General features: G+C 44.2%; 1 protein-coding gene across 4 annotated transcripts in view; it reads right to left on the bottom strand.

The window, feature by feature from the left end:
* The window catches only part of RNF144B (ring finger protein 144B), an 89,854-nt gene that overhangs the window by 38,492 nt on the left and 26,447 nt on the right, over positions 1 to 24,915 (bottom strand). Inside the window, exons 1-2 of one of the 4 annotated variants that reach the window (XM_080582723.1) lie at positions 19,021 to 20,285; positions 545 to 733 (exon numbers count right to left, since the gene is read on the bottom strand). In XM_080582723.1, the coding sequence (XP_080438849.1) occupies positions 545 to 709 (165 nt within the window). In that variant the 5' untranslated portion in view covers positions 710 to 733; positions 19,021 to 20,285. Of the gene's footprint in view, positions 1 to 544; positions 734 to 18,450; positions 18,996 to 19,020; positions 20,286 to 24,915 lie in introns of those variants that run through there. The other 3 variants (XM_080582722.1, XM_080582725.1, XM_080582724.1) reach the window with 3 other exon arrangements.

Genomic DNA, 24,915 nt, shown 5'->3' with positions numbered 1-24,915 from the left:
ATAGGCAATGTATGACCTGAGCAACTTCTCCGCAGCATAGACTGCAGAGACAAAGGTTCAATAGGCCAATTTTTGTTTAGGTTTTCTGATTGCCCTTGAAAAATACATACAAGACTTAAAAGAAAAAAAAAAAAGTCATCTGACTACTCAGAAAATAACAGGGAAACAAAACCTAATAAAATCTCAGTCATTCTATGACATTTCAAGATTTCACTTAAAAAATAAATGCTGAGACTGTATATAGATGGCGTATGTTCTCCGACAGTCTTAAAATGCATATATTCCCCATTTAATACTGGTATTTATTTTTATTTTCTATGTAAATATCTCTAAGAGTTACACATTATCAAAACCCAAATGGCAGATAAGTCTTTAGATAAGGCAAGACAGACTAATGCCAAATGTTCTTTAGGAAAGCATCCTCTATCAGCATGGATAACATCCTTCTAGCAGGGGACAAGCAATCCCAAGCAACCCTATCTCAGAGGTTTGTCTATCCCCCATTACTCTGCTCCTGTAACCTAAAGGTGCTGCCAGATCTTACCGATGTACAAAAGATGCAGCTGCATTCCTGAAGAGTGGTCATCTTATCCAGGGAATATTCACAGAGACATAGCTTGCAAGTGAGCAGCGGCTCCAGAGCTAACTCTCCAGCTTCTGACTTGTCAGCTGTCATGGTGAGAGGGCAAGCCTTCCCAGCAGAGCCCATCCGCTCACCAATCGTCCGCTCTGCCTGAAAAGAGAAATCAACAGCTGAAACATCCCACAGGCCACATAGTCACTTCTTATTGATCCGAGAACTTACAGCTCGGATCCATAAAAGCCCCTGCACACCCAAATTCACTACTTCAGCATCTCGGTGCCAGTCTCACACTTCAGGATGTTCAAAATTTACCAAGAAGATGCTTGAGAGCTCAGCTCCCCAAAAGGCCTGAACAGGGTTGCATTCTCAGAGAATATTTACCTCATTGGCATGAAGCATGTCGGTCACGCCATTTATCATCAAATTTAAAAAAAAAAAATCACATAGATGAGATTATTTATATTGTATGCAACAGAACACCAGTCAAAGCCCTCACCAAAGTCCTAGGAGCAAGGATCTGACTTGGGACAATGAATTCTGTATTTGAAAAAATGCTTATATATGTACACATACACATCACTCTGCCCTCTCAAACGAGTTTCAGAGTCATGCCCCTCCTGTTACTGTGAATCTTGCAGTCATTGATGCACCCACACAATTTCAGCTCCGCTCCCACCGTCCATTTGACCTGGGGGCTCTCCTGGGCAGTGCAAGACAACTGCAAGTACAGACTCCCACTCCATACGCAAGCACTTCAAACATTTAGCCTCTAATATAAGTGGCAGGTACCACAAACTGTACCTTCTCCTTGAGTTGTCAGTGAGACAGTGAGCTAGCAGTCCCTACCAAGATGGGGAGCAAAGGCATCTAAACCCAGGAAAGCCTTTCACATCGCATGTCCTACATGATATGGGGCTGAAACTTAAAGCCAAAGGAGTAAGAGTGTTTCATGAATAGTTCTCTTTCTGCATTCCCTTGACTATGATGGATAGCTGCCTGCTCAGGTCTGTGTTTTTTTGGTATCCCACTCACTGGCATGCAACTCTTCAACCTATATCACAGGGCTCTTAGGCATATAAATGAGGTTTGTGAACCGTAAACTAAGTGCACTAGCACTTTGACATAGGGATACTTAAAATAGTCATGTTTCTACCACACATTATGTCACACCAGTGCTTGGGGAAGAAATGTCTCTCCCTTGAGAAGGAGCAATGGATTGGAATCTGATTCCATTATATGTGGAGATACCATGCTCATACATATAATGTTTTCTGACCTTTTCTGAGCATTTGAAAACACCACATCATAACCATTAAAAAATTCAAGATCCCCATTCTTACCCACTTACACTGAAAGAGAAATTAAAGAAAATGATCTCGTGCTTAAACTGAAACAACAGTAAGGAAGTTTGCAGATTTTGTTCACCTCAAAATAGACAGTGGGTTTTGGTGCAGTATTTAGGGCACAGGAAAGTCTATCACCATCTCCAAAAAGCATGGCCTGAATACTTGCTTCTGAATATACTTTGCTGATGCCAAGAGGACCTTCACACACATTTCTTATAAGGAGAGACACGGTGGCCAGCTGCACACGGACACTTGCACCAGCACAAAGCGAGAGCACAGCACTACTAAATCTAAAAAGCCTCATTACAAATGGAGGCTACACAACTATGAAAACTGCAGAGGATCAAGACCCATTCACGTGCCTGTGAGATCTGACATCTCACGAGGCAAACAGGAGATTCCGTTGGTCCACTCGTGCTTCCCTCCCCTGCAGCCCTAAGCGTCCTCATGGCAGGGCTGTCAGGTCATGTTTGGCAGCGTGTCACTGCTGGTGTTCTGCTGCTCCCCGAGCAGCCATGGCAGCTGCACCCAGTCAGTGTGCACACGATGCATCGGCTTCAGTACCTGCTGAATTTCTCCCCAGAAGGAGACATTATGGTGTTCATGAAGCAAGAGGGGACAGCACATGTGAAATTTGCCCCACAGCTCCCATCTCACTACATGTCATACGGTTGAGCCCCATCTCCATGCCTACCCCTTGAGACTCATGTCTGGTGTTCCCTTGTGTCTGCAAGAAGACCATTTCTCTTCAAAAGCTGTGAAACCACAACAAACCTGGGTGGAGCACACTTAACGCTCTTTTTCAGTCTGTATTTTCCTAGCCCAGCCTGACAGAGAAGGTGTCACCTGTCCCTTCGGATGTCTTTCCTTTAAGCACCTGGTCTGAGAGACACAAAAGTCATAGCCAAGATTCTGGCAACCAACTTGCTTCGGGTTAGCCGCAAGGAAATTCTCCCGTTAATGGCTTGCTATCTCTTGTTCAAAACATATGCCACGCCTGCATTATTCTTGGCTCAGTCCCCGCCAGCTGCCACGCAGACCCCCACAACTCGCCCCATATGGCTGCTTAGCTGGGCTGCCCGCAGGGCCAGGAGCCTTGGAGCGAAGCCTCCCTCTGAGTCAGAAACTGCAACACTCTCCTGTAATTACTGCAACAAGGGGGAAAAGGGAGTGAGTCACTGGAAATGCTATGGCAGATCAAGAACTACCTGTTATTTAGAACATGCTAGACATTATCTCAATATTTAGCAGGATTATAACGCGTTTACTCAGGTATGCTTTTCAACATCAGCTGCATCCGTACAGGTAAGCTACTCACCTCCATGAGCAGCGCACCCAGCAGACAGCACCACGCAAACCTGGCCGACCAGAGAATCCTGCCCCCAGTGCAGGCTGGGCTGCCTCACCTCACCACAACCTCGTTCACCCCAAGGGGGGTTCAGCAAACAGAGCAGCCATGACCACAGCCCCATGGGCACAGCACCCGAAGGAGGCACCATGGCTACTACAAGCAGTTCTCTCTCCATGCCCCCTGAGGAGCTGGCTTGTCCATAAGCACTTCTCCAGGTCAGGCTGGCACAGGTAAAGCCACCCTGTTAGTACCTGAAAATCTGTCCATCGAAGAGGGAGAGCGTGAACGGCCTGCTCCTTTTCCTGGAGCAACCCAACCAACTGGTCTCTGCTTCTGCCCACCAGAATAGCTACTTGTGCTGCCAGTGCCAAGGAAAGCATGCAGGAAGAAGAGTTAATGGTCATGGAGAGGGATAGCCCCATCCAGTGGCAAGAGAAACTGGGCCTGGTAATCACAGAATCACAGAATTGTAGGGGTTGGAAGGGACCTCAAGAGATCATCAGGTCCAAACCCCCTGACAAAGCAGGTTCCTTAGAGCAGGCTGCCCAGGTAGGTGTCCAGATGGGCCTTGAATATCTCCAGAGAAGGAGACTCCACAATCTCCCTGGGCAGCCTGTCCCAGTGCTCCGTCACCCTCACCATGAAGAAGTTCTTTCGCATGTTGGTGCCGAACTTCCTGTGCTCCATTTTGTGGCCATTGCCCCTTGTCCTGTCCACACAAACCACAAAAAAAGGTTGGCCAAATCTCTCTGTCTCCCATACTTAAGATATTTGTAAACATTAATAAGATCCCCTCTCAGTCTTCTTTTCTCCAGGCTGAACAGATCCAGGTCTCTCAGCCTTTCCTTACAGGGAAGATGCTCCAGGCCCCGTATCATTTTTGTGGCCCTCCGCTGGACTCTTTCCAGGAGATCCCTGTCTTTTTTGTACTGGGGAGCTCAGAACTGGACACAGTACTCCAGGTGAGGCCTGACCAGGGCAGAGTAGAGGGGGAGGAGGGAGGTTCAATCCCATGTTTCAGGTGGTGGAAATGATGGGGAGAGAAATTTACTTGTCTTCCTCCAGTTCTCACCCTCTACTCCTTCTCTCCCAACGCCTCAAGGCCCATTGTCCTCTCCTGAGCTCTCAAACCATCTACTCAACTTTACTACCCCTGGCAGAACTGACTTTTCCATCCACTGCGGAGCAGCTGTGAACTTCAAACTCATCCGCTCCACATTTTTATGGCTTTCACTTTGCCTGGCCTTGTCCCACAGACTGTCATTAGTTAATTATACATCCATTAGCTCTCTTTACAGTGGATTAAAATTCCTACTGTAATTACAAGTTGCCAAGACTTTAGGCTGAAAACAAAATATCTTGGATGTATGCGTCCTGCAGGGGAAGAAGGAGTCACTGAAGAATGAGTTGGGGACAAAGAGGACAGCATTCCACATCTGATTATATTAATAAAAATGACCTGAAATAAAAGTAAATGGAAAGTTTCTGGGAACCTCATATAGACAGGATACATCTGTAAGCACTAAGATCTTCCTTTTCTTCTTTTTCTTACTCACAAACACAAATACCCCAATTATGACAGAATCCCATATAAAGTGATATATGCCTCATAGAAACCCAAATACAGCACATAATTTTGCACAAAAACCTCCACTGAACAACAACAAAGGCTGCATGAGATGTTGTATAACAAGGATAAACACATCTTAGGGATGCTCTAACCCAGAGGAACACACAAGACTAAATTCTGTACCAGCATAAATCAGTCAAACTGGGTCAAACTGGCCAAACTGGCCCCAATGAGCATAAACACTCCTGTCTAAGGGCCCAAGATCCAAGTCTTTTTACTTGCTTCTATCAGCCACATACTCACATTCACACACACACACAGACCGTGTTCCTTTTACATTACATGGAATTTCCAGGAAATGGGATGTATTTCCGCAAATTGTGTGCTGCAAGGCTTATAAGGAAGAGGACCTGTTGAGGACATTCATCCTTCCCCGGCTCTGACGCTAGTGGTGTCAATGTTCTAGGATAAGGCATGATGAAAAAGCCTGAACAAATGAGAGCAAGCTGGATGGGGTCAGTCCTGGGAGGGGGTAAACTGCACAGTCACCAGGAGCAGTTTGCTGAGCGCTCAGACCTGTCCACCCTTCTGTTTCCTTCAGCTGCCTGCAGGCTCTTTTGCTTTGCCTTAGGGAGGTGACAAAGCTTTCACGTAGAACTGAAATGTCTCAGCGCCTTCCATAAGCAAGAAAACATACAGGCACGGTCAAAGTGAGCGAGAAAGGACTCAGGAGGGGCAGGAGGATAAGTAAATACAGAAACACTAACACAAAAGCATCAGAGGTTTTGAGCAAAGTAAGAAAAACACAACAGCAAAAGCACAGGAGGAAGGTGTATAGAACCCGTCTGCCTTCAGGGCCTCCTGACACCACGGACCACCAGCGTCTGGCTTTGAAAACTAGTTCCCTACAGCAAATATCCACTGTACCTACTCCTGGACAGGTACCGTTGCACATCTTGCTATTAGTGTCCTGAAGTGGAAACTATTAACCACCACAGGTATGCTGAATTGGCTATGTTTACTCCTGTGGGTACGGAGCAGAACAGGTTATAGCATTTGTCACGTTTTGTGGCCTCCAGATCAAGAGTCGGGACAGACTCAGCAGACACAACCCCCTGGGAAGGTCTTCCAGGGCCTATACCATGAGATCCCATGAAGGTATTCACCTCACACATCTGCAGGATAGACACTTCGAATTGCATCCTCAAGTGTGTATTTCAGAAGGTAAAAAAAGCATGAGAAGCAACCCGGCAAGCACCGAGGTCAGAGCAGAACCTGTACCCTGTACCACTTGTGGGAAGAGGTGGAGGAGCTGGGAATGAAGGACTGAAGTTGACCCTAGGAAAAATGGGAGGCCGGGGAGGCATTGCGTTAATTTTGGGATCAGTTTCTCACCATCCAAATCTATTCTAATTTGCAAGAAACTAATTTTCCCCAAGTAGAGTCTGTTTTGCCCGTGCTGGCATGTGGCAAGCGATCTCCTTGCCTTTATCTCAACCCAGTGAGTTTTCCCTCTGACGTCCCCCCCGTGTCCTGTTGAGGAGGGGGAGTGAAAGCACAGCTGGGTGGGCGCTGGGCAGCCAGCCAGGGTCAAGCCAGCACAGCTCCACAGAGGTGTTAAAAACTGATGCAAGCAAGGGCTGAAACTTTCCCCTGTGAGCACGCACTGTAAGGTAACATCCTTGTCACAGTCATACAAAGGCTCGCTTAAGTCTGCCCAGGTGCCTCAAACCCAGATTACTGGGCTCAAAGAACAAAAGTTGCTCTGTGTATGTGACAGAGCAAACAAGCCAGGCAGTCTGCTGAGCTGCAACATCAGAAGAACATTGTCTGAGTGCCTGCAATCAACTCACTGTATTTAGCTAAAAAAAGTGTCTGGGTGTGACTTTCGCCTCTTAGAAAGATCACATAAAATCATGAAAGCCTTCTGCACTGATGCTGGAGGAGAATGAATGGATTACATTCAGCACCATAAGTCATCCTTTCATTTCTCACACGCTCCATCCAATAACAACAGAGTTCTTAGAGAAGTGACGTCGAGCCTCCTGTTTACAAACAATTCTGCTGGAGTTAGTAGTTCCACACTTTCAGCTCAACGCTGAGTTTAAAGGAAGTCAAGAAATGTGCAAAAGCGTACAAACTACTCCAAGAAACATTCACAGGATAAAAAGGGCCCTTCATGTGTTTTTCGGGCAGGTGGCCCATCCTGTGGGACCGGGTAAGCCCTCATGTCCCCTCTACCCCAACATCCTCCCTTGGCTTGCAATCGACCAGCACCCAGGCATGGACCTGCATGAACATGGGATCATGAAGAGGTCTGGGATTAGGTGTATGGTCATGTGTCGCCCTAACATGTAACATAGCACTTCCCCATTTTACAAAAAAAAAAAGAAAAACCTTTTAGTATCAGAACTACTGACAGCACCTGCCTGAAGTTCCCATTTAGTATACCAGGTAATCACTAAGCTTTACTAAAGAATTTGCAAGTGCTGTAATTGTTTCTCATGCCCTAGAGATTTTTGAAGTACTCCACCCATTACAAAATGACTTCAATGCCATATAAAAACCTGTTTTGACATTGTTCAACTCAGCATTTGGTTGCTTCCTGTAACTAAGGTTCGCCCCTTAATAATAATAGTAATTCCTGAAAAATACAAGCATGCAAAACCAATCCTAAAAATCAGGCCCCTGGGAAAAAGAGTAATTATAGAAATATGTCAAAAATATAACAGAGTGGTATTAAGGTAATGGGGTCAGATCACAGAAGATATAAACCAAGATGTGAAATTAGGACACAGATGTCAGAAACCTATGTGTTTCTAAGATCAGCTTCAACAAAACTCTATCCTCTTTACCAGCTTTGGTTACAAGTCCTTAGCTGGCCCAGTTCTCCCAAGACAACGTTATTCAAATCATAGAATCACAGAATGGCTTGGGTTGGAAGGGACCTTAAAGACCATAAAGATCACCCAGTGCCAACCCCCTGCCATGGGCAGGGACACCTCCCACCAGACCAGGCTGCCCAAAGCCCCATCCAGCCTGGCCTTGAGCACCTCCAGGGATGGGGCATCCACAGCTTCTCTGGGCAGCCTGTGCCAGTGCCTCACCACCCTCTGAGTGAAGAATTTATTCCTTATGTCTAATCTAAACGTACCCTGTTTCAGTTTTAAACCATTCCCCCTTGTCCTATCATTTTGCCCAAGCAAAAAAAAAAACATTTGCCCAAGCAAAAAGAAAACATTTGCCCATGCAAAAAGTTGCTGTCCATCATTTTTATAAGCCCCCTTTATTGAAAAGCTGCAATGAGGTCACCCTGGAGCCTTCTCTTTTCCAAGCTGAACAGCCCCAGCTCTCTCAGCCTTTCTTCACAGGAGAGGTGCTCCAGCCCTCTGATCATCTTCGTGGCCCTCCTCTGGACCTGCTCTAACAGCTCCAGCATCCTTCTGCTCTTACTCAAAATCCACATTTAAGGCAGGTTTTTTAAACTCAACGGTTCTGCACAAGGTATTGGTGTGAATCAAGCAGGCTATTATTTCTGTGGTCTAATAGACTCGCCACTAAACCACAATGCATTAAATTCTTCTTTTGATATGCACTGCCTACACAGAGCTGCCAATCTCGTCTATACAGCATTACTTACGAAGTACTGGTTCAGTAAGGCTGTAAAACATATGATTAAAGCTCCCGTTCAGGAAAGCCTTCATCTTCAAGGAGGACACTTAATCATATGCTTAAGTGTTCCTGTGTATCAAAGCCTAAGTATTTTGCTTTATTACGATGGGATTATTAACAAGTTACACAAGTACTTAGATTTTTCGAAATTCTGCTGTCCAAAAAAGCAACCACGAATGAAAGGTCTAATTTAAAATACATTTTAATACATTCAGAATTACTGTATTACACCCGTGCCTTAATGCAAGCAAGCCGATGACTTGATTACATACATGTCTAAGGAAAACCCATTTTTGGACTACCATAATACGCCACCAAGCTGAAGTATCAGAAAGTATATCAATAGCTGTTCTGTCTGAGCAGAGCTTAAGAAAAATAGATGCGTAATACTTCATGCACTGTAAAAAATTGTATTTTAAGAAAACTTCTTTAAAGTACAAGCAGCCGAAGTAAATGTGCTGTATGGTACATGAGAACACACTGAAGGCAATTTCTCTCACTTGTTTTCATTGGAAAGGTGGGAAAAAACAAGCCCTTGAGCTGCTGTTCAAGAAGCACTAGCCGTACGGAGTATTTTTATATCATGCTAGCAACCAAGAAATAAATATATAAAATATTTTGGAAAAGAATGTAGCAATCAGGAAGCCTCTTGCACAGACACAAAAAAAGTAAGGGACAGGCTGCACTAATTAAGAATATCATCCAGCTTCCTGCCAGATATTTTTATACTAGCATTTTAGGACAACTAAAGCACACATTGAACAACTTCCCAAATCCCACATGAACCCAGTAATTTCAAATCATTCTAATAAATCAAACCATCATTAGGGCACATGTAAATCATGACACTCCACAACTCTTTATGGGCATACTTGCTGGGTAACACTGCATCTTTACTGTAATTCTGTACTGTAAAACTGCACAGTAAGAATAACATGGAGATTTTATAACAGTTTTTCACTGTAACTTTTAGCAACCCTACATCGGTATGTCCTCAGGGAATTCTTTTGCAAGATGATTGTGGATATTAATTGAATATAACAAACCTCTGTTTTTTTCCAAAATAGATGTGACTCATTGCAATTGTGGGAATTCTTTATGTTTCCTTGTAATAATGCTTTAGAATAAGGTAGGGGGAAAAATGTGGGGTTTTCCCCCTTCCATTCCTAAAAAGCTGAGGAGTCCAAGAAAAGGGAATCCAACAGCTAACGTTGAAATAATTGCTGTTACTCCTAGCTGACAGGCAGCTAGGAAGAACATTTTCCAATCACTTACTTACAAAGACTGAAAAAGAAACAATGCACCCTGATGCTAAACCGCAGTGCACAATCCAAGCATGGTCTTCATCTCTCCTCAGCACTGACAGCAGCCACACCACAGCAGTATTGACCGACTCCATGAGGACAAACATAAATAAGCCTTTCTGCATGGGAGGCCGTCAGATTGTTGTATTGCAGACGCCACCACCTTCAGCCAGTTCTGCTGGAACTGGGCTTGAACTGGGACATCCCGATGCTCGGGATCAGCTCTGTCAACGTCAGCAGACCTACTGCCCGCGGGTCCTGCGGGCATCACGTTGGGGACGAGCCAGATGAACCAAGCTTGCTTGGTGGTGCAGGACTGGAGTCCTGCAGATGGTCACTAACTGGATTCTCCTAAAGTTTTAGGTTCACCCTGGCAGTCACAGAGCTGTAAGAAGTTATCAGCACAAAATGCAGTGGAACAGGCAAACTGCAGCTAGATGATAGCACCAGCGTATTTTGACATCAAACATTTCCAAATATTTCCACAACACATCCAAACAACAAAATTGTACCAACTGGAATTTCAAGTATTAGTTACCAAGGTGAGATTAGACTCTAAAGCTTATCTAAATAACACTCCCTTTTCTTAATGATACTATGCAATGCCTGCCAATGCTAAGCTACGAGGAATTTCCATCCTAACTAGTTTGGTGTACTTTAACTTCCTGTTGACAAGAGGTAATATACCACTACTAAAAAAAAACCCACTCTTCATGACATTAATGACAAAAGCAAATGATAGGTCTTCCTTTTTGATCACATGAAGGGTTTTGGTAACTGCAGCATAGTAAGTAAAAAGGAATTAAACCCTTGGGATGTCAAGTGGGTTGATAACTCAGCTAGCTGTCTCAGCCAAAACAGGAATAGGAAGTGAAATGTAACAATTTGCCTTTGACATAGAAAAAATATGTTTGTTTTTGCTAATCGGATAACAAAACCTTGGGATATGTCAACTCCTTGAACTAGATTGTTTATAGTTTAGATAGGATATTTTCAGAACGTATTTGTGACATTGGCCTGTTCCAACGTCAAGGATTTCTGGAAGGTATTTGTAAACTCATGTTGTTAAAGTGAAAGCAGTGGCACTGTATTTGACAGAGGGGCCAACCCCATCTGTTTGCTCAGAGCATGTTCTCTTCTCAGAAGACACTAACTGGGCCATCGGGCTCCTCTGGCTGCAGATGGTTCCTTCTTCAGAGCAGCGTCCTGACTGCAAGGCAAGCAGTCCAAGGCAAGCAGAGACACGACCCAGAGCCAGGCCTCGAACGTGACAGCAAAACACTTCTAAGTGCCAAGATAAGCATGCAGAACTTTCCAGAAACCAAAAACCAACCGAGCTGACCAAAACAATGAAAGAGATCCTCCACTGACTTCTGTAAAAGCACTGTATACTAACGAAATTAACTGAACACCATATATTGAAAAAAACAACACCTGTTTAGTTGATTATTTTTAGCAGAGATTATCTGAGTAACTTTTTTTTTCAGAGCTTGCAATAAGACGATGCCTTTAACATCTCTGTCCTTTCATTCTGCCAGGCCAAGAAATCTGCAAACTTGCAAGACTGTGGTCCTACAGTCCTGTTTCCTGCAAGCATCAAGAAGCACTTTCACACAATTTTGGATTTACATCAACCGAAATTAAAAAACAAGTTCATTTTCCTTTTACAACAATTTTTGTGTGACTGCTCAGTGAATAAAACTAACAAGTACGATGGTTTAGTTTGCCCTTACCTAATCTTTCAGTCAAATATGCTGCCCATTACTATAGATGAAACATGCTGTTCAAGGTAATCTGGATAAAAAAGGCAAAAAATTGAAAAATGCCTTTGATCCAAACAAGTCTCAATGACTTAGAAAGTTGGGAGGGGTGACCCTGGGGTACGACTGAGAGTCAAGTCTGAAGATGAGACCTGGGGGAAGTCACTGTAGCTAATACAACACTTTGCATTACGCAAACGACATGAGTAACTACTGACGGTGCTAGAGCTCAATAAGAAATAATACAGAGTCATTAAGAAGCAATAGCAGAGGTTTGGACCCTGAAATGAGCAGCTTGTTTTGAAACTAACTTGCATTTATTGAAGCAACTGCCACTGCTTCTCACAGCTGGCTATGAAACTAATTGCAATGTATCCCTAAACTCGTCTGTAAGGTCCTCAAATGAGGAAAGGACAGCCGAGCGCTGAATGAGTCCCAGCCCCAGCCAGATCTGCAAAGGCAAGAAAGGGAAACAAACTCCCAGGGCAATGCCTGTTGGTGCTTCACTCTGCTTGTTCTCTCAACATCCACGTTTCTTCAGCCTCTTCTCCATCCTGCCCATGGGAAGAGCGACGAGCCCAGCAGGATGGGGAGAGCTGCTGGCAGGGGACCTGCTGCTGGCACTTCCCTCCACCCTGCCTGCTGCCCCTCTGCACCCTTCTGGGGATGCCCTGAGGAGCTGCCCTTTGGTGCCCACCCCAGCCACCAGGAAGTGAACACTGCGCACCTCTACCAGCCTTCAGGTGCGCCCCACCCAACCGAAGCCACAAACTCTCCTGGAGTAACGATAACAGCTTCAACTACAATTAGTCCTAGACTCTTGATTAAATGTAATGTATTTTTAAATCACCTATGTATTCCCACTTTTTTTCTGAACAGCTCACCGATGACACTGCCTATTGTGCAATACAATGTTGTCTCTTTGCTGCCCCAACCTCTCCCACCTACCTTTCCACATCTCCTCTCTGTCTCTGTTTCAGGATGTAAGGAGGTTTTTGCCACCGCAGTGTCAAGCACAGGGAACCCAGTTAGCTTCCTCTAAGAAATCCACATGCTACTACAACGTATATAATAACACAGAAATGCACAGCAAATGGAACTAGAGGCTTGCATTCCCTCATTCCAATTCCAAATTTCAATCTTCATTACAGAAATAATTTCAAAGGAGACAGAAAGCTGGAAACACAGAAGATCTTAGCCTTAGTATCTGTTAATGACTGGTTGGTCCCTGCATGATCCTGGCTATAAAATCGAAGCCCTGCCAATGGGAACGCTTCCAAGGGCTCCAAGTGGGCCTGCTTATGTGTGCATAGACACCAGGATTAGTTAAAGGAAGCTGCCTTTCCAAAACCTCCCAAACACTCAGAAAAATTAGCATCTAGAGCACAGTACCGAAGGACCTCATAGCCTTGCTATACTATAGCATGATGATCTCACAAAAGTGTTTCTAAGGATATCTTTCTGGAGGCTGGTCTCTTAATTATGACCACGAGAACCAACACCCCTCAAAGAGGCATTTTGTCATCTCTGTTAAGTAATGAGGAAAAAGAGCTACAGCAAGAATTCTCAACTCCTGGTCTACTCCTCTCCCCACAAGTGCTTGTTTCCTTCATTCGTTGGCCCATCACGTCAAAATGCGGGAAGCTAAGTCAACGAGGGGGCTGAAAATGGTCAAGCCATGTATGCTGCTTGGGTATTTGCAATGAAAACATTGACCAGTCCAAAAAACACATGTCCTTAAAGTAGCATCAGCTAAATTATATGTATACATATGACTTTTACTCCACTTCAGGCAAAGGCTATGATTTTCTTTCCCACAAATCCTCCCTGGAGAGCGTGATGGAGACTCCCCACCACCGAACTCATCGGTACAACTGCGAAGAGGTCAGGAGGGTGCAAGATTGCATCCTCCCAGTTGTGCAAATCTTCACCAAGCAAGTCATTGCTGGCCCTGTGCATGTTATCTTAGCCGTATACTGGGAAAACTCCACTGGGAAAGGCTCCAGGACCAGTGATTAGCTGACAGCCCACTGCTTGAGAAAGCTTCAAGTGAGTGCACCAGCAGACAGCCCACAAGCTCAGCTAGTTTTCCCCACTGACATCTTTGTAACTTTTCCTTTTGGGGCAGGGGATGGGACAGGACAGGGGAACACCAGCTATTTTTCCTTCATCTTCGCCCCACCTCCACCCATCAAAATGCTTCCAAAATTAAGCAGAGACAGAACACATGATCGTTCCCATCTACAGCTCAGACGTAACCAGTGTCAGCCTGCACGTCACAGCCTCTAGTTAATGCTGGAATTTTCTTTGCATGCAAATAATTAGCCTGTATGCTAGCTGTCGTGAAATGTGTTTTTCCTTCTATGTACACAGGGCTTTAGAGCATTCAGTTTTGAATGATTTCTGGCTATATATTCATAAGCAAGGAATTCTCCTCTAAGCCACAGTAATATATAATACATAAAAGTGCAAGTAAACATAGCCATGAAGGACCTGTTTCAGCCCCTGAACGCAGGGAGATAGCTCTTCTATTGCAATGTTTTTTCCTCTTTGCAAACAGACAGAGCACATAAAGGTTCTCAGATCTGCACATTTACTCGCTGGAAGTCTGGGGATACAACATTTTGTATAATCTACCATGAACATCAAAGCTGCTGTTAGACACCCAGACAGCGTCCATGCTTTGAATGACTCGTGTCGTATATTTTCCCTTCTCTCCTCATTATTACAGCAAAGTGAAAGCCAGAAAAGCTTGCAACAGACACAAATAAATAGTAATGTTCTCAATTAAAGGGGAGGAACATGTGCATGATGGTAAAATGTGTTTTTTTTTTTTCCCCTTCCAGTAAAAAGTAATTCTGTACTCTGTCTCCTAATCAGCATCTCTTGTCTCTCCGTCAGGCAAAAAGCATGTAGAACAACTCTCCATGACTGCTGCATCTACAACAAGCTCTAGTGCACAGGAAGAAACCCCATACAAGAGACGTGCTCTAGCATGCACAACACCCCACACACAAGCTGGAGTTTTCCACAGTAATACATTGGCCAAGGTTTTCATGACCAGCACATCGTGACTTCATCTTCTTCACTGGTAACAGCTCCAGACCAAAATCAAAGCACACTCTTATCAAGTCCCAGTTCTGGAGCCACGCTTCAGTCCCACCCTGTCTCACTTATCTGCCCTTGTTTATGGGTTTTGAAGTCTGTCAGAAGGGTACAGAATTTCTCATTAGGTTTTACACAAGCATAATTTAAACAGACAGTCCCTTGACTACAGCATGCCTGAGACTGCCTCACTTGAGGGAGGTTAGCTATTCTGTAGCAAGAGCCAGCCTCCAGCAGCCCAAATTGCTGTGTCTGGTGCTGGCTGGGACTGCAGAGATCTCAACCAGGTAAAACCTGAGGCACAAGGATGCTCACAGGTCCCATGGATGCATGGTCCGAACTCCACCAAAGCCAAAACTGCACTTGTGGGCACTAGGGACATTCAAAGAGTCAGATGACATTTCCAACCAAAACACTATCTGACACCAATCTGTGTTTAAGCACAGGGGTGCTTAAACAATGGATTTTACTGTGGAGCCTGAGCAGATTCCCCTAGAAATACAGCAAAAAACACCCAGACCTTGGGCAACCCATCTCTTTTCTGTATTAAAATAGAATAAGAGGAACCAGAAATGGGGAACACGTCATTGTGTGCAAGCATCTACACGTACAAAGAGATCTAGGAAACAGCATCAACGAAATATTATTTTATACAGCTACATTTTTTATTTGAAAGTGTGTTTGCAATGCAGTTAACCTTGTCATGCTATCAAGCCTTGAACTTTTCACTCAGCACCGCTGCTCCTCCCTGGAAGACTAGGAGTTGGAAAAGTCCCACTTCAGTAGGAAGTACAATTTGAGATGCTATCTTTTTTATTTTTTTAAAGAGCATTTTAATATCTGCTAGTAATGATCTACTTCATGAATGTAATGCCCACTCAGTTCCCACCAAGTTGAAAACGTTTACGAGACAGAAAAAGATTACTGAACACTATTTTCTTACTGATCAGCACAATGCTATTTGGCACAAGCACCTCTGTAAATATTTGTCCAACACTGGGTAAACGTGCAGTGTATGATGGCCCTCCGACCTGTACTTCTCTCTGTCAGGTTAGAAGGCTCGCAGTCAAGCACCGGAGCTCAGCTTCGGCAGAAATACAACACGATGGAGGCAGACCTTAGTGTCTCTGCTGTCTTTCCCTTACGATCTGTTCCTTTTTGGCTCGTTCAACGTTCCCCTTCACAAGCAAAAAGAAGATTAATTTTGAGGTGGAGTGATTATACGGTTATTCCTGGCTGTTGTGTAACAAAGGGAGTTTGTGCAGTGCATTACACCGGGCCAGCCTTTGGCACGGGGCGAGAAGGGAACTGTACCCACCTCCCCGTGAGCACGCGGAGGAGAAGGGCAGATCCAGCCTCACCAAGCTGGAGGCAATGTCTCCTCTGCTGTGTGCCAGGAGGTCCGATGGACTCGGTTCACAGCGACACTGGCAGCCTGCCACAGTATTTTGTTCACATGTGCTTGTGATCATGGGCCTGGAGCTGTAATTACAGTCTCAGATTTCACAATACTACCAGCCCAGGAGATATTTATGGATCTGATATGTAGGATCTATCGACATCGTGCAGTTTCACACATATTCAAGAAAACTCCCCACTCACAAAGAGGGTCAGCAAGTCTGTCGCAGTTTCTTTAAACTACACATTCAAGCAACACACTTCACTGGCTGACACTACTAAAAGGCACTGCAATGTCTGGACCAGGCAGATTATAGGCACAGGACTCCTACGACAGATATTATCACCAGTATACTAATGAACGGGGAACCAGGTTAAGTATTAGTGCTGCTTGTTCTGCTGTAAAGCGACTTGCTGCTTTCCATAGTTGCATTTTAAACTGAAGATGTTAATAAGGTCAAGTACATACTTTCCCCCTGCAACAGAAGAGAATGGTCAGATAGCCACTTCCACATTGCATATTTGTTTTTACAAAGCTTATGAAGCATTTAGAGAACAGTGTAATCCAAGAACCTAGCTAAAGAGGAACAACTCCATATCGCTGGCTATTTATATTATTAACTTCTGCTCCGAAGTACACCACTGCTCAGACAAAATCACCAAAATGTCACCATATGCAGGAAAGAAGAGTGCCTGTCAGTGAGGAGCGCACAGGATACAGTGTGACATGGGGAACAGAAACAAGCAAGTCGCCAAATGCTGTTCCTACACGAAGCGTAGGGAGGTTTCCATGTCCTTATATAAGTCGACAGCGCCGTGTGCTAAATACCCCCACCAGACAGTAAGAAGCCTGGCAGAAAAGGAGTCTGATTCTCATCATGCTGGCTTGGCTCTGGAATAGCTCCAGCTTCTTCTGAAGGAATACTTCCCACTTCACCACAGCTCTAGATGCTCTGCAAACACGTTCTCCCTAATCTATAACGTAAAGCATTGCTTTCAGTATCATCACTACAGCCATCCCCTTTCCAGCGTGCTGTATTTTTTCCAATGCTCACTGTGAGAAGGGCTTCAGCCACTTTCATGCTGTGACAACAACCCATACACCCACTCACATTTTCAGGCGTGGACAAGCCCTAAACAGGAGGAGAATCAGGCCAATGCATTTGTTTGGGGAAAAATTTAAGGACGGGGTTTTGAAACTTCTGTTTCCAGCAAAATTGCTATTCCAGACCCTGTGCGTGCCCTTAACAAAGACCCCTTGCCCTTCAGGCTGAGGACAGCAAAACAGATCACGTTACTGTGCCTGCTCACAGCCAGCTCTAAAGCGGCACCAGGGTATTTCAGTCACAGCCTCTCTCTCTGCTCAAATGTACTTCTTAAAAGCATTCGCTGTTTTTACAGAGGATAGGAAGTCACCCTGTAATGTTTCCTTAACTATCGCCATCCTAAATATTTTACTACTTAAACAGTACTCTCTACAAGGCGCATATTTGGTATAGCCATACGGAGTTAGGAAGCAGAGTGCCTTTTTATTACAGAAAATACAGAGCCTTATAATAAGCCTGAGTGAAATATCTTCATTACCGAAGCAGCTTTGTACTGGGAAAGCCTGCCACTGGAAAAGAGAAAGCAGTACAAACATACCAATAAAGACTATTTTCTCTTTAGTGCAAGAGAAAAAGAAACAGAAAAACTAATGCATACTAGAAAACAAATCTATTGCATATTTAGTATGTGTTTACCTAAACTACATAACCCTAGACCCTGAACAGTTTATACCTGTACATTAAAATACAGATAAGTGTATTATTCCCTTCATGACAGCAGCCGTACCATACTGTGACATAAGGAACAGTTTTAAACCAGGAGAAAACCTGAATTTTAAACTCAGGCTCCCTCCAACCTAATCTGATGTGTCTTCAGCATGAAGTGAGTGAGTTCTTGTATTTAAGCTACAGCCGGTATGACACAGTATGCCATCTTAGCAACTGCTTCCCACACAGCTACATGCCCTAATACTGCAGCATTTTCAACCTGCTCGTACAGATATTCCTTTAAAAGTTACACTGTTAGAAGTAATTTCACCCTTCTGCGAAGTACTTCATGTCTATTTCATTTTCTGTGCCTTTAATCGTCCAGACTCCAAGATTGCCTTTTTGCCTCAGTCCTATGCACCACACAGTTCAGTTTTAGCCAAACCACAAATAATATTTATTCCAGCTCTTCAATCATTCTATTCCTTACCTTTTCTGCTAACTAGACCTTTTCTGTTTTCTTCTGTTCTAAGCAAATGTCGGTTTTCTGTTCCTTCTTTACTTTTGTTAAGGAATAAAAGAGGCAGAAAGCTATATTCCAACATACCTTGAAAGCAGAGTAGTCTTCACTCCCAGCTGTTTGACTTTTCAATAGCTTCACTCACACTTCAGCGCTCCCAAGAATCATAATGTCACAACCACTGTAGCTTGCAATCAGAGGCAGAGGCAGATCTCTCTCGCACACCCTTCCTCCTCTCCGTCTATCTGACAGCTGTGCACTTTTTAGGACTGCAGCAGGACTTGCCTCCCGGTCCCTTTGCCACTCTGATAAATAATCCCCTCCCTGCTATTAAGAGCATGCTGCCATTATATCTTAAAAGCACGCCACAGCTTGCATGCAGTAGCTGTGGGAAAGCTGCATTTATTTATACAGGAAGCTTGAGCACAGCACTTCCTACTTCCCATCCGAGGCTCAATTCAACTGCAGGTGATTGCTTACACCCTGTCACGTTCCTGCCAGTGCATACCCTGTGTTCTTACTTGGATACCCGTGCCGCTTTTAACTCCCATCTGAGCCCTGACAAGATAAAAGTGAAGGAGATAAAGCATCAGAGGTGAGACCCCACTTGCCATTTAACCTGCTTCAGGATAGCAGTTTGTGCAGCAGCCGACCTACCGGCAGACGACGTCTGCAGCCCTGCTCCTTCTGCTTATCTCCAGATGTGAAAAACGTGGTCTAAAAGCAAAGTGATTTCTTCACGAGCAAAAATCCAAACTCCCAAGCAGCGGTGTAATTTCAAGCACCGAGTGCTTGTGCTCAGCTCACTGTGGCAATGCTACATTTCGACTCTAAGCTGAGCTTGTGTGCAAGAGGGGTGGGAAATTCTGCAATTCTCTTCCCTAATCCTGCAGGTGTGATTCACGCCCGCGAAGAAGCAGGAGAAGGTATGGTGGTGCCACATGACACCAAACGCTCAGGAACTTTTCCTGCTGTAGGAAACGTACTACACCCACAGATATGAAGGACAGATATGTCCGAGTGCAGCGGGTGCAGAAAAACAGGGAGAAACAAGCACAGATGCTAATCTCTAATTTTATTTTTATGATGAAATAAATTTACTTTGTGCTTTGTGCAATTATTGCTGGCATTTTGCCTTCGGTACTTTACTGGGAGGACTGAGGTACAGGCATTTCTTCGGGAGTTTACAGAAGCTCAGAACTGAGCTTTTATCTGTTTTCAGACAGTTATACTGCATCAGGTGAATTTAAGGAAAAGGCAGGAAGCTCATGGCACTTTAATTCAGCTTACTGGCACCTCTATGATGCAGCTTTATTTAACAGCACATACTATTTTCCCCTTGAAATAAGCACAAATTTTATCAGTCTATTTGACATTGCTATAATTTTGTACCTGTGCAGGGAGAGAATAGTATCTGGGAAAAATACAGCCGTCCCAATATGTGGACTCATGTTGATCCCTACAGGATTCATCAGTAGGATTAGGCAACCTAGAGCCATCTCACCCACACCGCCACTTGAGCTAGCACAGCACTCCTTGCCAGTAGCAGACCTTTATCCTCGGCAGCAACCAATCCTAGGCAGTACTTAAGAAGCACTTGAGGTTCAGAGCTACTTTTTAGGCTGCAGAGCAGTGGTGAAAATTCTGAATTCTGTGTCTAAGTTCACGATTAGAAAAGGAGAGCCCTTCAGTGGTTAGGTTTTTATACCCCACCTCCTGTTCCAGTAGGAAATATTTAAAGCCTCCACCACTTTTCCACTACCTCCCTTCTCTTCTCCCTCCCACCCTCCGTTCCAGCTCCTTTTCCTGCAGCTTCTACCTTTGCTACTCTGCCTCCATCGCCCAGGTACTTGTTAGGCAACAGATGAAGCGCAGCAAGAAAAACCTCCCCACTCAGCTCCTGCGCCCAGCACCGCAGCAGTTCAACAGCAGAAGGACAATCAGCTCAAGGACGAGAGTGGTGCTACAGGGAGGATGAAGGAAGTCACTCAAGCTGGTGTGGGGAAAATGGTAGGGTGGGAGGTCCAGAAGTAGAGCAGGGAAGCGGACAGTAACAGCATCTGGTTGGTACTTTCTCCTTGCTGGCACAATAAAACTGAACCAGGCTTCACTGCAATAGTCTCCACCAGTCAGGAGAAACAACTGCACATAAAGGCTAATCATCTTTTCAGATTTATGATTAATCCTGCTCATATCTAGGGGAGCTGTTCTTCTGAATTAAGAAAACTAGATTAGTCTATTAAAATGCGGATAAATTCTGGAAACTTCAGCTGCAAACATCGCATGGTATCTTTATCCAGTCTCCTACTGCGTATCTCTCTGCATGGAAGCTAGAATGTGACTGCGGAAACATGCAAAACTGCTTACAGCAAATTTAGTTTCCCCAAAACATCACAGAATTATTGAGAAACATCATGAATGTTTCTTAAGACTTTTCATTTTCTGGAAAATGTTAAGGTGATCTTATTCCAAGCATTCCACTCCAAGCGTAGCAAAACCTAGACTGTGATCCCCATATTTATATGCAGGACAATCACTAACTGATGCTGGGTGGGCAGCTGGCTGTTCCCCTGCTCCCACCTTCAGTTCTGTGCCTGCCCCTGCCTCTGTGCCTATCCAGGACTGCTGCAGCAACGCGGAGCTGAAGGTGGCGTGGCACCGTGCCAGAGCTATAAGGACTTAGGATGATCAATACCGATGATTCTTTCCCTCGCCGTCACCAAAGGTCCTGAGCTGGACTGTTATGAGCTCTGCTATCAAAATGATTTCTCCTCCAGCTGCACTTCGAGCCCAGGTACTTCAGAGTTTTATAGAAGCACATTTTCTTGGCAAGCTAATTTTGTGAAGTGTTATGAGTCGTGCTAAAATTGCTATCCAGCTGAAATCCCTGAATCTCTTAACCCAGATTGATTGATTTCCTTTCAGAGCCAACAATAAATAAAAAACACAAGTAGGGAATGTCACACAATGCCAGTCACAGCAGAAACTAAGCCCTCCCCATTTGCTGTCTTCTTCAATAACAGTAATACAAAGCACAAAACAGAGAGGGTCCGGATAAATTTTTGGCTGTTCTTAACTGACACTTTTACAGCTCAGGGGTGGGGGAATCTGCGAGTCTCTGAGGTGGTACATGCCATAGCACAACATCACAGGGAATTTTCGGTTGAGTTAACAGCCAGAGTAAGAGTAAAGGTTGGCATAGTTAATTACTAACGTTGCTGTGTCATCCCAGCAGCTACTTGAAATACTTACAAAATGACCAAGCCACTCTGGCATTAACTAAAATTACTAATTAATTTATGAGGTAGTTGGGTAAAAAAGTAAGCATGACCCCTGAAATGCCCTCTCGCATCTCACAAACAAAACACCATTAACAGCAAATGTAAACACCAAGTTAGCGTAAAACTCAGTTTCATTATATTTCTACGTACGGAACCAGAATTAGCCTATGACGAAAAAAAAATTGTCACTACCCTGATTCAGTTTTTCAACTAATAAAAAAGAAATATCCTGAAAAATAATTGCTAGCCATAGGTGTAAAATAAAAACTGGTTTTGTAACAAACTTCCTAAAACCAGAGCGTAAGTCTCAGTAAAATGTCTTTATTCATTTCACTTATTGTGCATGCAGATTATCTATTCTCCTATACCCAAAAATGTATTTTTATATGCAAGAGAAACAGTTTCACAAGCAGAATAGATACTGATATGTAACATAACCAATGCTGAAAAAAAAAAAAAGGTTTTTTACACAATTGGTATAAATATATTATCTGAAGTTGACAAGTACGACACCCCTCAGTTCATGGGCTAAGGATAGTTTTGTTCAAGGGCAACTATTTCAAAGGAGGATTCCACCCTCAAAAGTCATTTGTGATAGCTTCATGAACTTACTACTTGAAAAAAAAGCATCTCTAATCTAACATATATAGATTTATCACATAAGCAATGACAGAAATTAGATGTCAGTGCAAAAACACAGAGCTATGTAATATTTTGCGTGCAGACAAGCTTTTCTCAGAATAGCTGCAAGAAAATCAGGATCGCATCTTTTTCTGTTTAAGTAACCCTATTGTTCTACAATTCAGACTCGGTATGCAAGTCACTCTCTGACAAACCAGGCTTGAAATCTTCATTACTCCCTTCAGCTAAAAGATACCAAAACTTTATTATAAGGTATTTTGTGGTGGAGTGAAATAAATCGAGTTAAATTGTTTTGAAAGAATAGTAGGTATAAACCTAAAGAGCTTTTTATTTTACAGTAAAAAAGTGAGTGGGATGGTGCGCTCTCTACTGAACATTCATGATGATGATCTCAGAACACGTGGATTTGTCTCAGACAGACACAGAGAAAAGTGGTAAGCTGACTTACAGTCATCCTGCTCTATGAATAAAACAAAATGCAAGTCATTACAACATGCTGGCACAGCCGACCATCTCCAAAGAAAACACAATCACATGTCTTCCACAAATATCTGTATTTCTTCTCTACTGATACTTTCTCCTGTGTTTATAATTTGAAATACTTCCTGGGATGTTGGAAATGAGCTGTTGGAAATGAGCTGTCAAATACCCACGCAGAACAGTGCTGTATGAAAGAAACACAGCCTCACCAGAGGACAGTGAGAAGACAGCCTGCTACCCCAGCAGAACAGCTGTGCTCGGGGTGCTCAGAAATCCTGGTTTATGGGTCAGGGCTGATGGCTTTGACAGTACGTTACTGGAGTGCCAGTGCAACTTATCTTCTTGGGACCTGCAAGTATTACGGGTATGGGTATTTTCCTCCACAGAAGATCCTGCTGATAGCATAGGTCAGTTGGTGATGTTGCCAGGAGTAGGCTTTTTTCACCAGCGACAGCTCTACGTACATTTTTAACTTCTACCAACTGCCTGTTCACTAGGTGTGTGGAGAACCAGCCTGTAAAAAGAAAACGGGCCGAGCTGGCACAAGTCTTCCGTAACTAAAATGCTGATGAATTTTCACCAAATGACAAATATACAGCCCAGGAACAGCCAGCACAACACCCTCAGCCTAGGGCTCATCCTCAGCCACCTCTCCATACTCAGACACGAGGAAGAGACAGGTTACTGTCACCCTTCCCCCTGACCTTCTCCTGGGACAAGAGACATGCCGGTCGTAAGCTCACAAAGCAGTGGCGTCCCTCGTCCCCCACGCAGTAAGCACAGCCCCAAACCCTCAGGATGGGAAGAAGAGCTGGCACATCGGTGACGTGATGACAGTACTTCATGTGGCAGCAGAGGACGCAGGACACCTCGTGGGCTCAGAGGTGACCTTGAGCAAAGGGGGCCAGCTCCCCAGCTGGACAGCACACGTAGCTTCCCACACACCAGCACCACCTCATGAGCTGCTGGAAAAAAAATAACAAACTAAACAGCTTGCCTTGCTCTCGAGCTCAGGTATAACACATGCAGATATGGAGTTGCTCGATTCTTATGAGGACCGGGTAACAGGTAAGAATTTATAGCTGCAAAAAGAGTAATTCATAAGGTCGTACTGAGAGGACCATATTGCATGCACACAAAGAGGAGACAGTGAAGTTGTCCTCCTGCTCTTTCTTAAAGTAAGCAGGCATTTTCAACAAAAGATTGTATGGGAAAAAGTTAAGGTTTGGTTAAATGAATTTATTTTCTACTAGCTGTGCTCACAGATAGCTTCAGAGCATGGCACAGAATAAATTATGCAGCTGGTTTTAGTTTTTTTTTCCTTTTGACTGTGTGCCCAAAGTGACACAATTTGTTGACTTCTGACCAAGTGTTTTGGTAATGTACCTAGAATTGCAGTGATTCCAGACATTGGAATCACAATCGCTTTAAAAACTGAGAGGGCAAAACCATACCGGCAGCCAACACAGGAAGCTTCCTCTGCAACAGAGGAGGTCACCAACCTGTCCTTGTCATGAGAAAAAAATGTGCATGCTGTTTTCACTTCTCGGTTTCTACTGCTTCTCCTGTCCTGCCTCAAGTTGTCAGCTGCCCTTTTTCGGAAATGTTAAAAGGCAGCTTTATTCCTTTCAACCCAAACCAATGAAGCGCCTGGTGTAGCTCTATCTCCAGGCTTAAAAGACAACTGGAATTGGAGGGAGTGGGGGGAAGCTTAATAATACATCTCAGCCCAGACCTTGCTGTTCTAACTATACCTTTGGAGTTGGGGACAGGCAGCTCTGAGATGAGATATGATTGAGGCACCTCATTTTATGGCAGTCACAGCCCTGTTACAGGGCTTCCGCAGACATCCAACAGGCAGGACCACAGCGTGGAGCTAGAGCATACCCTCGATTCATACCTTTTCTTTAGTGTTTAGGTACGACACTAACGTATCCTTTGATTAATACAGGGTGAGAAATGATTTCCAAGTTGAGAAGGGTTACTCCAGTGGACTGAATATGCTCAGCTGAAACACACCCATACCGGAAAATCAAGAACTTGTCCCTCTTGCCCAGTATCCCTCCTCTTACTCGGCTTCCAGGGAGGGCTGCCCACCCCATTTCCCTCCCTCACCACCCCACCGAGCAAGTGGTTAAATTCAACAAGC

The sequence above is a fragment of the Anser brachyrhynchus genome (assembly GCF_964034855.1).
Source record: "Anser brachyrhynchus genome assembly, chromosome: 2".
In the NCBI taxonomy this organism is placed as follows: Eukaryota; Metazoa; Chordata; class Aves; order Anseriformes; family Anatidae; genus Anser; species Anser brachyrhynchus.
This window is presented reverse-complemented; position numbering and strand designations above follow the sequence as displayed.